This window comes from Rhinolophus hipposideros (genome assembly GCF_964194185.1).
Source record: "Rhinolophus hipposideros genome assembly, chromosome: 13".
NCBI lineage: Eukaryota > Metazoa > Chordata > Mammalia > Chiroptera > Rhinolophidae > Rhinolophus > Rhinolophus hipposideros.
This window is the reverse complement of record NC_138059.1, coordinates 59,376,349-59,396,124: the sequence shown is the minus strand read 5'-3', so window position 1 is coordinate 59,396,124 and position 19,776 is coordinate 59,376,349. Positions and strand designations below refer to the sequence as shown.

The following is a 19,776-nucleotide window of genomic DNA, read 5'->3' as shown; positions in this document are numbered from 1 at the left end:
CACCTGCATTTTCAAGAAGCACCCCACGATATTTATGTGTCCTAAAATCTGGAAACTATTGGTCTAGAATCAATGTTAACTGAAACAGTTCCCTTTTGTAAAGATTAAGAAGCCACAACATACAAATGTTCACACACAGATAGGCATCACTATGCTGTGTATTCACTTAGACTTAAGTTCCTGTTTTACCTTAATTTCTATGTACGAACTTTCCATAGTAACAAACATAATTTATTGGAGAAGCTTCTAACTTTATCCGTGCTTCATCTGCAAAGAAATTTAAATGTATTGTCTATGGAAATACCTGCTAGTTGCCTTCTCCATCCATTTTCTTTCCCTCCTAAAAACAGCACCTTCCCCCACACCAATTTTCTCTTGTGGTTTGAAACAGGAAACATTCCCTAGCCTGTCTTGCTGTGTGTGCCTTGTGATCAAATATGGTCAATATGAACAGTGAGTAACTTCTTGGGATATATTCCCTTTAGAGTCTCAGAGAGAAAAATAACAGAATTAAAAATCAAACTCTGTAGTCTAACTCTAAAGCCTATGTCTTCCCAACTCTAAGCTGCTTTCCTAAAGTCAAATCCATAGTATATTTTGTACAAGTGCTCTAAGCACACAATTATAAAAATACTTCAAGAGTTTTAGGGGAAAAAACTCTATTTTATTTCTCATAAATACAAAATGAATATTCAAACATCTATTTAAAGGCTGTTTCAAACTCTGAACACATTTTCCCATGAAGTTGTTCAAGATAGTGATTAGTCCCTTGTCAGTTCTTAAGTCTGCTTAATTATAAATGCAGAACTCACTGAGCTTTGATGAACACGACTTAAAGATCTCTATCACCTGAGGAGTATGAAGAATAGGCAGGAAGCAAATTCAGAGTAAGGGTTACCCTTGGGAAAGAAAGAGGAAATGATTCAAATGAGACATAGGCTTTCACCAGTGTTTGTCAAGTTCTGCTTCTTAAGCGAAGTGGTTGGTTTCCTTCAAACTATCGTTCTTAAGTTCAGAATGTAATACGAAAAGGCGTTCAATACCCACCCATGTATTCCACCCCAATAAAAAGATCCTACACCAAAAAGTACTGTACTCTTACCCTACGCATGGCTTCCTCCTCTTCTTGACGCTTTTCATAATGTGCAAAGTCATCAAAGATTGAGGTGGTATGCTTGAAAGTAGCAATTATTTTAAGCACTTGCTTAGCTTTTTCTAGGGGTACCTCTTGAGTGTCCCTTGAATTGGTAACTGGTTTGTTGTCATTATTTTCTAAGCGAATATGCCGTAATTGGTTATTGGGAACATCTTTGACAAAGATCCATTTAACTTCAAATTTGCCCTTCCACTTATCCTGAGACCAGACACCAGCGTATGCATTATAGTCCACAACAGACTTCATTTCAGCCACTCCACAAAAATGTCCACTGCCATTCACGCTGAAGAGTAAATAGAGTGGGCCTTTCCCATTCAGGGAACGGTAAGCTGCATCCAAACGCTTGTTACCATGCTCAGTACTACACCAGATAGAGTACTTAATGGAACGGTGAATGTCATCCTCAGAGTAGCTTTTAATTATAAACACACGTCCATTCTTCAGGTTCCAGTCAAAGTCTTTGGGATTGTAGTTGTTTATGGCCTTTAGCTTTTCCAGCACTGGATGCACTTCCACACTAGAAGGTGAAGCACTGACAGGAACAACACCTAAACCAAAGTTTTCACCGCCCGCTCCATTGTTCTGGTTGAAGCCGGCTCCCCTGTTCCGAGGAGCCACCCAGCGGTTCTGCAGCTGCTGCTGTTGGGGCTGCACCTGGTGAGGCTGGGCCTGGGGCTGAGGTCCTTGTTGCTGCTGTGGTTGTGGCGGCTGAGGCTGCTGTTGAGGCAGTTGGCTTTGCACCAATGGTGGTGGTTGAATTAATGGCTGAGGCTGCTGGATTATAGTCTGAGGAGGCAGAACTGGTTGGGTTGGTGGAGCCTTTACCACGGACCCCTTTTCATCCCAAGTTCCAATATTCATGTTGTGTTTTATGGGAGGGGGTGGCACAGCAGAACCCCCAATTCCCACATTGCCCTTGGGTTTCAGTTTCGGTTGAGGTTTGGCAGGCTTCCTGGCAATGGCCGCCCAGGAGGTTGGTTTAGGTGCTGCACTGCTAACGGGGGGCACACTATTGGTCGCAATGCTCGTCATACCACTGCTGCTCAAGGCTGTTCCTACAGTTTTTGTCACTGCGGCCGTCAGGTCACCACCAATTTTCAGTCCAGTCATACCTTGCTCAATACTGCTAATGCCAGGCACCTTACTCAAAGTGTCACTGCCAAACCCAGCCTGTCCGTCAGTGATAGCTCTCCCAAGAGAACTGGGTGGATAGCCGTAACTGCTACTATAAGCAGAACTTTGTGTTGATTGTCCCTGAGATCCACTTGTCCCCCATGTAGAGAAATCAGCATTACCAGGAAAAAAGTTAAATCCATGCTGACCAAGAAATGGAGGGGTATTTCCCAATGCCCCAGGCTGACCAAATACACCATCTGGTATATAGTGATGTTCTCCATTACTCATTTGTCCATAGGTTGTCAGATATGGCATAGGTTGGTCTCCAGCCGTGGACCATGCTGCTTCCCCAAGAGAATATGGAAATCCAATGGATGGAGCGTAGTAACTAGGCATGTATGGATCTGACATTGGTGGATAGCTGTTACTCTGGAAAACAAAAGATAATAATCAGGAGCGAAATGTCTTCTGAAGAGTAAGAGGAAAAGAAGACATCTGAAAGGTTAAATTAAAGAGTTTTAAATAAATGAAAAATAGATCCACCTGTTCCAAATAAACAAAATTAAAATTTCAAATCCAATTTTATCAACAGAAAAATTTGCTGATATTTTTAACTTAAAATATTGTTTATAAAATTACAGGATTTTTTTTTTTTTGGTAGGGAGAAAAGGAGATGGAGATTATTTTTGTTTACAGAGCCTGGCCCTCTAGCACAATTTAAAAATACTTCACTTCCTACAAAAGGTTGATTTATAAATTTTGAAGACACAAACTGACCATTTACAGTCAGCTTTACTTTAAGCAATTGATGTAGCCAAAAATTTATATGTAAAAATTATACAAATCTGGAGACTATACTAATAATAGAGAAATTAAATTATAGTACATCTATGTTATGGAATCCAGTTCAGCATTTAAATTTTGTACTTTTATTAAGACAAAATAGAGAAAAGCTCAAACTCTGAGAAGGAAAAGAAGATTCAAGATCATACCTATAAGCATTCTCCAAATCTGTTTTGTTTTGCTTGCTCATTTTGAAAAAGAAAACACTAAAATATTGTAAGGATTTCTTTGGAAAATTGGTTTCTTATGCCAAAAACATGTCTGACAACAGTTTCACTCTTTGATTTAGGTGTGATTTTTTTTTTAAAGCCTTGGATATAGCTTTAGAATTTGTAGAATAAGCAGGGGGACAAAATTAAGCTAATATCTAGTTAGGGCAACTAGTACTCCCCTTGCAAAGGTCAACATCATTTTGAAGGCTGAATAATCCCTTAATTTATACAGATATTCTAAGCTACCCAGAGTAAAGTGTTTACCCCTTTCTTCCCTCTGTTACCTTCTTGGGACTATTCTGCCACTGCCTTCCCACTCAAGACAGTATTCCAATGTAAATTTGTGACAAAACATCACAGGTACTACCTGGAATGCATTTTATTTTTTTAAAGGGCAACAATCATTGAAAACGGAGATACTTTATTATTACTACGAACTTTCTTGTGGCACACCTTGCAACTGTTACAACTGTCCACTGTCTATGAGAAAGCTAATATTTTTGTCTTTGAAATGATTCTGATATAACTAAAACAAGAATAACTTAGGATCAAATGAAGGTTGCACTTCAATAATAATTATAACAGGTTTATTTCCAGTCAATTTTGGACTTAAAAACAATTCTGTCACTTAGTACTATTAAAAGAAAAAAATTGACTAAATACACTTGACATTAAGTACATTTTACTGTATTCAAAACTAGAAATACATGTGTTACCATTTACTAATTTAGTTGAATAGTCTTTAACCATACTAAATAATTATTAACTATATTTGAAAATATATTCAAATGATGCTCACATTAGTACAAAGGAAATGAAGAGCATCTCTGAAACCACCGTAGCAGTGACACCATTTCTGAGACCAACAGTGGAAATACTGACTGCTATACTGAAATACAAATATAAGAGGAGCCTGAGGGAAACTCAAAATCACCAACAATGGTTTTCAAAGAAAAAAATTCTTGAAGAAATTAATGAATAAACTTTACTAGCCATGGATATACACACACACATACACACAAACACACTTCAATTACTAAATTATTTGCCAAAAATTAAAGTACTCCTGGTGCTTCATACTGACAAGGAAGTCACTGTGATATAAAAAACTCTAAAATGCTTAATTAATAAAAATGAACAGAACTGGCTGAGTGGCCAGTATAAATGAATATATATAATAGATTAAAAGATTTTTAAATTTTTTTTTAAAGTTTAAAGTCACTAAAGGTATCCTTTTATTACTTTATTATCTAATTAATCACTTACTAAGAGCTGGGCTAAATGTGGATGTAATCAGTTTCACAGTCTTAACTTAGAATGTTGGCAACTGACATGGGGACTCAGTGAGTCCTCATCTGGATGTAGGAGTGGAAAAATAGACCAGGTGGAAAGTTTAAGTTCATTCTTCCTAATAAAATGTTTGCAAAGTTACACTCAAAACTTATTTTGGATATTCTTATTTCACCGTCAGAAATGCAGAATTTTGCACAACAGTTACACACCAACTTCCTAATTTATCTATACCCGTAGTGTAATTCAGGGGTCAGCAAACTAAAGGGCCAAAGAGCAAATACTTTAAGCTTTGCAAACCAAATACAGTCTCTGGTCACAGTCACATATACATTTTTTTTTTTTAAAGCAACCCTTTAAACGGCTGCCAACTCAAGGGTTTTTCTCAAACTGTATGGAATGGATTTGGTCACTGGACCACAGTTTATCAATTCTATTTGAATTATTATTTAATCTGAACTGATTCCTAAGAAAGCCCCAACCTGTGAGATTAATGGGGAACAAATTTTTGCCAATTCTGTCACCTCTAGGGCAGGAAGAGGCCCAACCCCTTTTGAGTGTGAAGGCTTTGATTAGGTACCTTTTTAATTATTTTAAAAAATCATGACCTTTACTACATTACCCCTAAATTAGTGAATTTTACCAACATATTTAGTTTAAACTACTTTAAAATGTGCTCCACTAATCACAAAGGCCTATCAATCAGACAGCTCAGGCTAATAAACAGGGATGTGTTACTGTCCCTATCTGAATACAGAACAGTCCATTACTACCACCTAGAATCCTTTAGTATATTGGATAAATGGCCTGCTTTTTGCAGTTTATCAAACAACGCTAACCATTTATTTCCTAATTCTTTCAGTAGTTTTAGCTGAATGAGATGTTTTTTTCCTTAGCTCTATGTAAATAACTTAGGCAGTCACCTTTCAAAAGGGCAAGGCTTCGGTTTGGGTTCTATTAAGAACAAAGTTATAGGAAACTCTTCAACATTTTTAAAAAAAGATACGGCCAACACATTTTGAAATCAGTAGAGCTTTGATTATGCTGGAAATATTTTTAAACGTTTTGCTAAATTTAACATAAATTTTCAATTGCTACCTGGGTGGAATATCAATTAGAGAAATGCACCTTGGTAGTGAAGAGAAACAGAATTTCCACTTACTGATGATGGAAAATAACAACTCAAAACTTACTTCCACTTTTTACTTCAAACCTAGTTATAATAAGACATAATTGATTTCAAGTTTATGTAATCACTTTAAAAGTTTATTCATAATTTGAAAATCGGTAAGTGAAATTTTACTGTTATTTAAAGATATATGACCTTTGCCCAAAGTGAAATGAAATTTTTGGTATTTCCCTCATATTCAAAAAACCAACTGAAAGGGAAAAAAGGATTTTACATATGAAGGATATAATAATCAACAGATACAATAAACTTACTTGTGAGAACAGATGCACAGACCTTTTACCCACAGCATAAACTCAGAAACACAACCTGAAGAGGCCATTAATATAAGGTTGAAGTAAAGCCATGAGCCATCTATGAGTAAATTCAAATCTCAGCCCAAGTACTTATCAGTTACGTGCAATAGCCAAGTTACAACTGAACTGTGTTCTCATCTATTAAAAGGCAATAAAGATACTTAATGTGCCTAGGACACATTAAGTATTCAACCAATAATAGTTATATTAATACAGGGTAACTTGCCTCTTTAAAATTCAAATTAATGATCAAGCACATCGTATAATTTCAAAGCCAGTACACAGCTTAAGAGTATAAAGTCACGGTGTAATGTAGTAGTAAAGCATATGAGCTCAATTCTGTACTCTTCCACTTTCTACGTCAGTGATCTCTTCAGATCATTTCATTTGTCTAACCCTGTTTCTTCATTGTTCAAATGGAGATAATACCTACTACTCTATTCAATTGTAAAAATTTTTAAAAATCTATGTTAATTGCAAAGTGCTATATGGAAATACACGAGTTAAGCTTTTACCTTCAGGTTTTTTTTAATGTGAAAACTAAAAAACAAGAATGACAGTTCTTCCTTAGAATTTCAATATTATCCCTTAGGCTTGTGGAGTAGGTAATTGTTTTTCTATTATCTCAAAGAAAACTTGAACAGTAAGAAAAAGTTCATGATCACTGTTCTGACCCAAGGACATTTTAATACAACTGAACTCTGACAGTTTTTCAATTATAGTAACTTAATACCTATTTTTACTTCATAAATATACAAATATCCAAGAAAGAATATTGTGCAATGTCTTAGAAGTTCAATAAAAGACTGAGGCATTATTCACCAATAATAGTATTTCTGCAGAGTAAAACAAAACTGTTCTCCATTAAGAACCTGAGATACTACTTCAAATTCCAGAACTCACTTCCGAATTAAAAACAAAAAAGTGAAGTTTAGTATATACTTTTAATGCTTATTTGCACTTTCCTCTACTATTTCAAAAACATTATTGTACTTTTCAGAAAGTATAATTTATGCACATCTAATCTATGCATATAAGTTCTGCATACTTTGACATAAGAATGTCATAAGAAAAATGTATTACACATCCTACTCAAGTAACCTGAATATTTTATCAACCATAACTAGTCATTCATTCCCTAATTCTAGAAGATAATCTGTATCTTCTGTATCTTCTTATTCAATAAATACTTAACAAATGCCTACTACGTGCCAGACTATAAAGTGCCTGTCACTGGAGACAAAAAGATGAAGAACCTGGAGGACTTCACAGGTCTAGTGGGGAAAATAAAATATATTTATGCTGTAATTTGATAGGTATTGTAATGGAAGTACAAACAAAGCAAAACACTCTAGTAAAAAGAGAGGCGTGCAAGTAACGGGGAATCAGAAAAAACTTCATGAAGTGATAGACATATGCGTCTGTGTGTGTGTAAATCATACTTACTGAGATCATGAAAGAAAATTCTATTTTCACAAAACAATGATAAGTCCTATTTCCCTGAGTAAATTAGAAGGAGCAAGTTGACCAAAAATGATAGGGAAGGAAGCTGTGAAGCTGTGTTAATTCTTTAACATGACAATGACATAATCAGACTTGGACTTTAAGAAGACTGCTGAGTAGGAATGTAGAATTACCACTTAGGAAATCATTCCAGCAGGCAGAGATAATGAAAACCTTAACTAAGAGCACAGACAGAAAAATAACAAAATTTGTATTATTTTACTTTCTTTGTTCTCTATACCTCTTCCCTGATAAACATTTCTAGGAATTTATTCCCCTACATATACAAGCAGACAAACTCAAACTTTGTTTTCCCAATTTATTCTTCAAATCTATATGGCATCTTTAATAGTACCAATCAAACCTGAATTTTCTGATCAACTTAATTATCTGAGTATTCTGAGGAACTATAAAGAACTAATTTTAAGACCAAAGGACAGATATTTACTTTTAAAATTACTATAAAAATTATTCCCTAAGAAAGTGAGCACTAGGAAATAAAGAGAAATATGCTACTACAGAAGTAAAGGCCAACAACCTGTTTTAAAATACGCCTGGGTTTGATGTGAATTGGATCTAAATATACAAATCAATTTAAATTAAGTAAAAACATTAAACACCTTTCAGGACAAAAGACTCATTTCCCTTTATTTTCAAGTAAAGAGAAATTTTTAAAAATTAAACAATTATTTCAGCTAGGTCAGTACAATGACCTATGAGTAGCTGCAGAACTTTAAATATGCAAATAATTACTTGAGATATTTCACCAGTAAGTCCAGTTTTCACTTTGAAAGGTCAATTAAATTTTTTTTTTCTATTTCAGCTAGGTAATTATGAGTACGTTAAATTCTTGTACAACTTACTTTCAAATTTCAGATAATTTCCATTTTTTCTCTCCAATATACCCAGTTTTCAATATTCTAGTGTTACTGCTCCTTAAAAGGTAAATATGTACCTTGACTACAGATAATTATTTTTAGTAGTATTACAGAAAGAGTAATTGCTGAAAACCTATTCATTAGTACTGCAAGAAAAGGGAAGTAAAATACAGCCTTACAAGTATCAAACTTTAAAATCTCTTTAAATGCACATGAATATATTGATTCAAATATCATGAGTTAAAATGATTTAACTAACATAAAGCATAAGACCTTCCATTTAAACATATTTAAACAAATCTTTTATAGATGTTTTTGCAAACATAAGGAAGCTTTCATAACACAATTTAAAAATTGGGTTCACTAAGGTAAAAGCCTTTATACTCTTAAAAAATAATTTTCTAACACTTTTAAAGTTGTAACTACAAGTGAAATCTTATGCAAAATCCCAAATATATAATAAAAGAGATAAAAAGCAGAGCATAGCTCTGGTTGCCACATGGGTGGGATCCAGGGTGCCCTCCCCCAGTTTCCCCTAGGCAAACCTGAAGCACCTCTGTGGAATGCCCAATTACCAATCTTCTAAGCCCCTGTGACAAATGAATTACAAAATATCTCTTACCAAGTAAAATGAGGATTCTTACAGTAGCAACTCTCAAACATTTACAATCCACTACAATTCCTTGAAAACAGAGTTTGAACAAGTCAGTCAAAGGATCTGCATACTATATCCTTGTCTTAGAAAATTCATTTTACACTTTAATATACTATGAAATCAAGTAGCAAAAAACAATTCAATTGTTTAGACCAAATAAACTTCCCCAACTTATCTGATCATAAAGACCTTTTGGGGAGAATACCTACTACACCTAATATAAGAACTTCTCAAAAGTAATTGGAAAACACTGCTTGCTATAAGGGATATTAACTGAGGTTACTAAATGGGCACAAATAGAATAATGTTTCTTTTAAAACTTGCACTACATTGCACAACAAATGATCTTCCCCTATTTTCCAATGATATATTCTCTCACAACCTTTAGTTGGAAAGTAAATTTCTTATTGAGATAATAAAGTACATTATATAAATATGAATTCTTTCATTCTTTTAAGAGTAGCCAGACTTTCAGATTTTATCACCTGTTTTTCTTCTTTCTCATTTATTTATTTGCTCCTAACATATATTCAGAATGTAGATCAACAGATAGAAGAGGGTGATTAAGGAGAAATCATCAAGAGATAGATCAGGTTGAACATAACCATGGCTCTTTACAGTCCTAAAAATAATTCTAAATCACACAAACTGGAAACTACTTTTTGTTCACATTTGCTCTACAACTGTAAAGTTCTGTAGTAACATTTGATTCCTTATTTGTTCTTTTATAGTTTAAAAAAACTAGAGGTTAAAATTTCAAGGTACATTTTTTTCATATATCTTTTTTTAAGCAAAACAAAAGCAGTTTCATTCCAGAATGTTCTCCCTAAAGAAACTGGTTAATAATAAAAGTCTATTTTGTTAAATTTTTTTCTAGTAGCTACATTTTTATTAACAAGCAGAAATGGTACCAAAGAATACCCGTTTATTTCTCAATGTTTTAACTGAAATTATTCCCACATATAAATTCACAAGATTTGTGAAAAATCCAAACACAAAGCAACCTCAAAAGCCAATTATTTGATTTCATGGAATGCTCCATGCCTACAATATAGAAGCAAGTGTTTACAATCTTTATTATGCTCTTTATTTTATCTATTCCCTACCTTACCAGGTTATATTAAAACTTTATCAGTGAAATTCAAATGGGAACACCTTATGTAAAGAACACTGCATTTAACCCAAAATTTCAGGCACAAAGTACTCTCCCCCAAATTTCTAGCTAATTAAACCTTGTAGTTTGCTTTGGCTATGAAGATATGACAGTGACATTAAAAGATTAAATTCTTTCAACAGTCAAGAAAAACTAATTTGTATATATAGAAATAATGTTCATCTTCACATCTTTATATTTCATAATCTATTTCAACTGTCTGTAATTTTTAAAGAATTCTCCTGTGCCATAAATCCCTAACTGCTATTCACTGTTATGCAGGCACACTAGACTAACTCCTGTTATGGTTAGTCTCATTCAACTAAAATATGTATTTGAAAAATCAATTAATACTAATTTAAGCTTAATTTCCTAAATATAGGACCATCAGACTTACCTGATTTGTCTGGCTGCTTAAGTATGGCTCAAAATCATCATCATTTACAGCATCTTTTTGATGAATCGAACCGTTTTGTACTGAAACTAAAAAATGTATTTTTATTAGATGTCATGTAATTGTCTTTATGAAACTCACAGAATAACCTAACATATTCAGTATTTTTCAAACCAATTCATAAAAGTTATCCTGAGTTCTTTGTTCTTTTCATTTAAAAACTCTCTTAAGGATTAACTTTAATTTTAGATACAAACATTTATGTGCCACCAAAGACTTACAAATCTTGTATAGATAAGCCCGAGATTAGAGAAATACAAACTATACATACACTTGCCATTACCAAAAACAAAGTAAATATCCCAATTTCACACTGTAGTAAGCAAACAGTTAAATTAAAACGTTAGAAGGTTCGCTGTTATATTTGAAGCTAAAATACCACTTCAAATAATATTGTAGACAGAGATTTCTGAACGTCCTCTAACTTTGTTAAATCTATTACTTAGTCCAATAGAGGTAAATATACCTTTTTTTGTAACTAAAGTTACAGTATCTTAAATGTCTCCAGTTAAAGAAAGTGACAAATTCTTTTGAATCACAATGAATAAATATAATCATGAAAAAATCTAAATAAAGAGGGCCTTAATTTTAACCAAAAAATTATGAAGACTTTCACATGAAAGTACAAATAAAATTCAGACACTGAAGACAACCGGATAATCATGATTTCTTTTGCAACACACAAGAAAACCAGTCAGAATAAGTTATAATGCCATATCTGTTCAGAGACTATTTCCATAAATGCTCTGTAAAGTTGTTATTCTCTTGACACTGTCTCAGAGTATTTTTGAGCAGACTTGAGGTAAAAAGGTCCTGGGTTTGAATCCTAAGCCCAACACTGAGAAGCTGGGTGATCTCCAGTTAGCGACTTAGCCTCTAATTAGTAGCCTCTAATTCTGACTACTTCTCTGTTCAAGGAGGTTTTTAACAGTATCTATGTACCTCACCTCATCTGAATATTCAGACAGTATGCAGCAATCTTGGATATTATTACATAAAATATTACAAGATCCAAATAAGACTAAAAATTACTTCATGACGAGTTTTTTTTTTTACAAAGCTAAAACCTGATGTGCTAGCGAGTCTATGTAAATAAATATATTATTCCATACTACTTTTGAAACATGAGATTAAAAAAGTTGAACCTTTCTGATGGATGTTGACTCATCTCTTAGAAACAAAGAAAAACCTCATAATCTGAAGATTTATTACAGTGTCTCAAGAATTGTAAGTTAAGGTTGGGGGCAATGGATTTAAGTTTTATAATCACAAACCATTTTTATTTTCCCTAATTTGAGTTTAGATCACCGAAAATGTAGTAATGAGTTGACAATAGCATGGGAGCAAAGACAAGTGAAATCCCTCAGTTTTTTGCTTCCCACCGAATAGCAATGATCATCAGAAATGATCCTATTCTGTGACTTCTTCAAAGTAAACCTCTTATAATCTACATTGCTCTTTAAGACTACAAAAGCAACCTGAAGGTCAACTTGATCCTGGCTCCACTGAGGTGTTTTAACTCTATGTAAAAAGGACTGCATCATAGCTGTGGTTCAGCCAAAAAGTGCTCCCCAGAATTTAAATATGTTAACAGCTACCAGAAATGAAAAGATGGGTACCTTAGGTTATTTATTTCTGGTGGGCTAATCATATCAGCACAAGAGATTCTAAATACCCATTCTCCTTTACCACTGGTTTTATCAAAGCTAGTTATGAATGGTCTATTACCTCTTCAAAAATAATTTCTCACTGCACTATTGGGCTATTACACTAGTACATATTGGCACATATTTGAAACAGCTATCCATTTCAAAATTACAATGATCTATTTCTTATATTTGTTAGATTCTCAGAAATTTAATCCATACTAATATAGTAAAAAGTGCCCACTTAAAAATTTATCTAAATATGTATTACACTGCTCTTATTTCCTCCTCTGTTCTATTCTTTTTTTCTAAGAAGCTGAGACTAAGAACAAAACATTCACACACACTGATACTCTAGTCATTTATAACTGAAGTCTTAAAAGATTACTCAAGTAGTATGTCAATCTAAGGAAAAAAAACCGCTTAATTAAAAGTATTTTATGCATACTGACAATCTAAGGAAAAAAAACCGCTTAATTAAAAGTATTTTATGCATACTGACAATTTGCATTAAATTAGAATCTGAATAACCTAGCCTTTGAGTTTCAGAAACATACATTTCTTTAAGAAATTCAACTGTCTTAAAGACTTTAGGTTTTGAACATTCCTTGATGACACTCTAGTATCTTGGAGACTGAAAGCCATAAAATAGTAACGAAATCCAAGCCAGTTCCATAGTCTGTACAAGTTCTTCAGGGAAAAAAGAACAGATGACTTACATGATTCTTCGCCTGTTTCCTCTGCTCTATGAAGCAGAGTCAAATCAAGATAGAACATGGGCCTTAGGAGCCAGGTGATTCTTTGCTCTGGTCTGACTACATCAAGTTAGGAAAGTCAACAGATCTGTGCATCATGTTTTCCCACCTACAAAAACAGCGACAATACCATATACCCTCTATCTCCTTATAGGAATGTTTTAAGGATTAATAATAAAATGAAGCCTAAAATGACAGTTAAGTGCTTTGCAATCATTTCCGGGGATGGGGGATGGGTTACAAAAGAATATTGCCAAAATGCAAGGCATTTTCAACTACTTTTCTGAAACACTAAAAGATAGACAAATTTAATTCTTTTAAATTGCAGTTATACCAAACAATAAATGTGTCTCTTATGTTGGGAGGGGAAGGAAGAGGGAAGGAGCAAAAAGATAAATTCCTTTCCATGTATTTGCCTATTTATACATTTAAGGGGTAGGAGGAAGCAGGCAGGTAGCAAGGCCTGAGGCCACTGGGAGTATGGGATCTGACACTTAGTTCTCTGTGGTGCCTGCAGGAAAAGGAAGCAAGCAAAAATTCTTCTAAACAAAAGTGACATAAAGTCAGTTTTACATTAAGGACCAATACGCAAATAACTATCCTTAAATTTTTACTACCTTTCATTACTACCTTAGCCAAGGACAATTAAAAAAATGCTAATACTTAACATAGGAACAATCGATTAATTAAAATGAATTCAAACGTATAAACAAGTAAACCTAAAATTATTATTTATACTACAAAATCATTTTTTTGCCTTACTAAGATACTGATATAGAATTTCTTTTAAATTTTAGTTCCTTTAGTGCATTTATGTCATTAAGGACAGACAGAGAAATACTTAGCAGAAAATCAAAGACACTAAAGCCAGGTGTAGAGCTAATGCTATCAACTAAAGATAATTTAGAAAAGAAATACAGCATCTTTGAAATCATATAAACTGAAAAGGATCCTACTTTCAAAACTCGGACAACTCAGGGACATGTAGTTTCAATAAGTTTGGTAAGTTCTGAATTCAAGTTTAATAATCATGTTCTTAATACTGAAGCTGTAGTTCAAGAAAAATAACTGCTTTCTGCTTCACAAAAGTAAACAGAGTAAACAACTGTAAAACAATTTCACTAGCTTGAAAACCAAGTCAGCTAATGCAGTTTTTCTCAAACACACACACAGCTACTTGTATCAGTTCACTGGAGGTGCTGCCTTCACCTTGTAATTCTCCCTGCAGAGGCATAAAAATATAAGTAATGTATATGTGTATTGTGCACTTGTAGTTATCTACTATTTTAAAGCATCTTAAATGATTACCAATACTTTTAGGCCAGTAGAGTTTTCCCCTACTGCCATGTCTTAGGCAATAGTCTTCCTGCACCTTAAAAATAGATGAGGTGAGAAAGGTGAAAAGAAACCTAGCAAATATCATGGCTTCTAGAGCAGTGGACTATTATAATTACAACAATCTTCATAACATACAATAGGACTTATGACTAGAATTACTACTTTTATAGACAGAGAAGGAATTTTGACCAAAAGGTACAATGTGTCAGGCTCACTTGGCAATTCAGTAGCCACAAGCAGTATGAGAACACAGATCTTCCAGGAATCCCAGTCCATCATTCAATGCATACATGAAATTATGAACTGAACAATGAACTTCTTGAAATAAAGAACTATCCAAATAAATATTTTGTATGTGTCTAAATACATCTAACAAAGGGGATTCTGATGGATTGAAATAATTTTAATAACATAAAAATATTTTTATTTATGGTCAATATGCAACATTGTTTGTAGATCCTTTGTATCTATCATTTGTATCTATCAAAGATGTATCTATCATTTGTATCTATCAGAGATGTTACTAGGACATACCTAAGTGAAGTGACTATGACTATAAATCAAACTTAATGTCTTACCAAATAGATGCTCTATTTTGTTTCATCAAATAAGTACTTCATAGAACTTGCATACTTACCTCAAAGCAGGTAACACAAAACACTTAGCATTTCAAATAGCCTTGCAAAGTGCCACCTCCCCACAGATCTAGGATAAAATAATTTATGCTAGGCAATAATGATCACAAATTTCACGTTATCTCCAAGTCTATATACTTCCTAATGGGAAGACTAGCAAAAAATTAAATAGATCATTCTTTTTAAATTTACAAATACGTTTTTAAAAACTCACTTAAATCAAGAGTATCAAATTCTGAGGTTTATGCTCATAGAAAACAATTCTAAAATTAAAATCTTAACTAAAAATTAAATTCTAGAAATTAAAATTTCTAAGTGTTTAATTTATACTCCAAGAAAATACATCTTTAATCAAAACAAAGCAATAAATTTGTTACCTAATACAGTACCATATACCTGGTATGTACAAATTCTCAAACTAATTGTACAACTCAAAGAAAATTAACTAAGCTGTGTACATAGTACCTATTCCTTTCAAATTTGCTATAGCGAATAAAACCTGAAGACTATAAAGAGCACAAATAAAGAAATTCAATTACATCTAAAAATCTAGTGATCTTATTTTCTAGAACATACTTGGATAGTGAAATAAAAAAAAAAAAACCCAGGAAGCATAATTCTATTGAGTCTAATTTCAACCCCTATTACAAACTGTTATAAATATATAATTCCCTGTAATGTTATTTAATTGGCACTGTCCCAAGAAAGCAGTTATTGTTCTATACTTACTCATATCACATGATCAATGCCATGTTTTAGTCAGCTGACTATATTATTCCATATCAATAAATAGAAAATACACTTATTTTAAAAAACGATTAACTTTCAGTAGTACTTTTTTTTAAAAAACTAACTAGTAAATCACATAATACTGGCAGGAACCTCACAAATTATTCCCTTCAGTCCTTTCTAAAATACCAAATGAAGTCTCACCCCGAAATAAGGACTGCACAGCAAGGTGACCTGCCTGTTCAGTACTGGTCTCTAACGTGATACTGCCTCATGCAACTCCTCACTTCAATACAATCAGTGAGTAACAGCATTTTTCACTAATGTAACATGGAATACCATATGGTTGCATGTTCCAGTGTAACCCCGACACGTAAAACAGAATATCCACTTACCTATAGACGTAGATACACACTAACACATTAATTTCTGTGGCAGAAGTTACACAATACAAACAAACTGCAAAATTAAGAAATGTCATTACAGTCATATTTCCTAAACTGAAATACAACTAAGAAAACTGTTTCTTGTGCCATTCTGATTTCTATAACAGTGGCTTCAAAGCAAAAAACTTCCGAAGTTTGGGGTAACATTTATTTGGCTGCCTTCGCTGTGATGCATGCTTCTCCAATCCTACATTTCAAAACAAAACAAAACAAAACAAAAAAAAAAAAAGAGCAAAAACACACAAAAAGCCCCTAATGCATAAAAAGTAACAGTGAAACCAACATGGGGGAATAAGATAAAAATATCCAAACCCACCTTTATTTCCTTGCCCTTTAGGTCTCTGGGTAGCAAGACGGAAGGGGTCGTAGCGAGAAGGAAAAAAAGAAAAGAGGGAAAGCGTGTTAATAACCAAAGGCGTTATCAAAGACAAGTGATTGTAAACAATCCGCGCAGGAGTTAAAAGCCACCACATCCCCCGCAGCCTCCAATTCCCCAACCGGCCCGTCTGCAAACCTCCTACCCCGCACTCGGAGTCCACCGCCCGGGCTCGCCCGGGCTCAGCCCCCGGTCGGCCGCCCTCCGGAAGCGGCCCAAGGCCCCGAGGAGCAGCGCTCCCCCGCCCCGCGCGGCCCGCGGCCCGCGGCCCCCCGCCACGGCCGCACATTCCCGGGGCCAGGCGCACGCCCCAGGCCGGCGGCAGCCCCGCAGCCCCCCGCGCGCGGCGCACCGTTATAGGGCCTGCAGCGGCGGCGACGGGGAGGAGCTGAAGCCCCACACGAGGGTGGGGCTCCGGGGCTCGGGCCTGGGCCGAGCCTGAGGCCTCGGCTCCCTCACCTGATCCACGCTAGTGGCTGACATTCTTCACCGCAACCCGAGAGCTGCCGCTGCCGCCGCCGCCGCCGCCGCCGCCTGGGCCTCTCCCCGAGCACTCACAGCAGTTGGCTGCCGCCCTCGGACGAGTGGACTGCTCCAGCTGCCGCCGCCGCCGCTGCTCGCTGAGAAGCCAGAAAGAGGGCCTCGCGCTGGGGAGTCGATGGAAGGGGCCCGTCTCTTCCGCTGGCACGCTCCGCTTCCCCTCTCGCTCTCCGCTTCTCGGGTCCACAATGGCGGACAGACTCCCTAGTCTCACTTCCGGTCCGAGCCTGCCTGACCTTCCGCTCTCCACTCTGACGTCCGCGCTCACCTCGCTCTTCCTCCCCCACCCGCCCGCCACAGACCTTGGCCCCGCCCCCGCACGCCACGTCACCGGAAATAGGAGCCGCGCGCTGCCCCCTGAGCGCATGCGCCGAGGAGACCAGCCCGCCTGTGCGGCTGCGATAGCCAACTTTTAGGGTCCCTGGGTGGCTACCTTCTGGCCGGCTCCGAGGCAGCAGGGCGCGCGTCGGGAGGCGGTCGCGGGAAGCCGGCCCAGAGCCAGATTCCGGGGCATTCTGGGCAGGAAATGGGGCCTCGGCGGGAGGCGGAGTCGGCCCGGGAATGCAGTCGAGCCGGGCCGGCGGCACCCTCCTGCTGGTGGAGTGAACGTTAGACAGCAGGAACGCCGAGGCCGCGGGGGCGCCTTCGCGGGAGGAGCGAGCAGCGCTGGCCTGTCCTCCACGGGGGCCTCCCGAGACCGACCAAAGCCACGTGGGCGGCGGGATGAGTCAGCCGCCCTCTGCACAGACCTGCGGGGCGGTCGGCCCGAGCCCGCGCGTGCGGCGAAAGCGGCTGCGGTCGGAGCCCTGGGCCTGGACACGCGAGAGCACATGGGAGCTGCGCCGGCGAGGACCCCAGGACCGTGGCGGGCACCACGCACAGTTCTCCCATGACCTGCGGGGCAAAGCGTGGCCACTCAATTCAGGGGCTTGTGTTTCCCCTCCCCAGATGTTACGTTGAGTTTGATGAATGAAAAAGTTACTTTGCGAACGATAAGCCTAGTTGCAGGACGTTTTTTTCAGCCCTAAAAGGAGAGAGAGGTTTACAATGTCAATGGGAACGGGTAAAGTTACTTTTCTCCAAACCGGCAAAACCCAAGCGACTATTGGCAACATTTTGAAATTGGTTGAAATAACATCTCTGCAATAAAGGCAAAGATTCCATTATTTAACAGGCGTGCTCTGGACTCTTAAAGAAATAATTTCAATGACCAAATTCTTCCAAAGCCATCAATTAAGTGATGATTTAGAAAGTATAAAATTGCTGAGTTACGGGACTGATTTTGTGTTTTACAACGCAACAAGATTTTTAAAGCACTGAATACCAATAGAACGGAAGGTTACCTTGAGAGTTCACTGCTTCATAAATCACCACGAGGTGTTTTCCAGGTCTGCTCAGCTTCCCGAGCTCTCCCATTTTGCCCTAGCTCCCAGGGACTCAGCCTGAGCACTCTTGCTTGCCATTTCCCAAGACTCCCCCCCCCACACACTTTCAGTTGTTGCTCTTAATCTCTCCAGTCTACCCATCCTTTACTCCCATACCGACCTTTTCAATTTGAGAGAGTTTGCTGCTACATGAGTAGGGAAATAGAGAGTATACAGAAGGAAGCTTGTGAAATCTTGCAGGCATTGTCTTTGACCCTTAATTATCTCAGTTAAAAAGCATGGCTTTGGAATCCAACCAATCTGATTTTGAATTCTGGCTGGGCTAGAATTAGTTGTATAACTCTGGGAAAGTCACTGAAAGTTTCTAAGCCTTGGTTTGCTAATGAGTAGAATAAGGTCAGATATGTACAGTTTCTGGCACAGAGTAAGCTTCCAACAAGCAGTGGCTATACAGGGCTAGTTTCTAGTTCCTTTGCTAAGTAATTCCCAGAATGGTGGTAATAGCTTAACATTCATTGAGTGTTCATTATGTCAGTCACTGTGTTAATTTAAATCCTTACCATATTCTTGTGTGTTAAGTGCTATTATAAAAACTAACACACAGGTTAAAGAAACATGCCCAAAATAACACAGCTAGTCACACTGTAAGAGCCAGGATTTGAGCACAGGCGGTTTGGCTCCAGAGCTTGTACTCTAGCCACCATATCATACTGCCTAGTGGCATGACTGGTGAGTTTCTGTTCTCTTTCACTCCTGCCCCTTAACAAACTCCTTTCTTAGTGTTCTTCCCAGCATTGAGGTCTGAACTTACAGAACAGAGAGCTAACTACCATGAGATGCAAACCCATTTTGTATTGAACGCTTTTTCAAATTATGTCTGGGAAGTAACTAAAATCATCTTCACTGTGTCCATAAGTATGCAGATGATAGTTTGGAAAATGCTGCTCTAGAGTCTAGACAAAATCTCCATCTTCTACAGGGCCACTGTTATGTCAGCCTCCTGATGAGCACAGCACTGTTCAAAGGAGGGGAGGGCAGGCTGGGTTTCAGCTCCTATTTACCCTTTAGCCACCTTGGTGCCTCTGTCCAATGAACTTCCACCTGCACAGCTCTGCGCAATGGCCCTGCACTGCTATCAGTTTGAATTAGGTTCAGCTGCAAGTAACATCAAGTCCAAAATA

General features: G+C 37.0%; 1 protein-coding gene across 3 annotated transcripts in view; it reads right to left on the bottom strand.

Moving 5' to 3' along the window:
* The window catches only part of YTHDF3 (YTH N6-methyladenosine RNA binding protein F3), a 33,603-nt gene extending 16,127 nt beyond the window's left edge, over positions 1 to 17,476 (bottom strand). The window contains exons 1-5 of one of the 3 annotated variants that reach the window (XM_081070182.1): positions 17,130 to 17,238; positions 16,611 to 16,635; positions 13,111 to 13,255; positions 10,689 to 10,774; positions 1,103 to 2,701 (exon numbers count right to left, since the gene is read on the bottom strand). In XM_081070182.1, the coding sequence (XP_080926308.1) occupies positions 1,103 to 2,701; positions 10,689 to 10,774; positions 13,111 to 13,168 (1,743 nt within the window). In that variant the 5' untranslated portion in view covers positions 13,169 to 13,255; positions 16,611 to 16,635; positions 17,130 to 17,238. Of the gene's footprint in view, positions 1 to 1,102; positions 2,702 to 10,688; positions 10,775 to 13,110; positions 13,256 to 16,610; positions 16,636 to 17,129 lie in introns of all 3 variants that reach the window. The other 2 variants (XM_081070183.1, XM_081070184.1) reach the window with 2 other exon arrangements.
* Between the last annotated feature and the right edge of the window lie 2,300 nt (positions 17,477 to 19,776).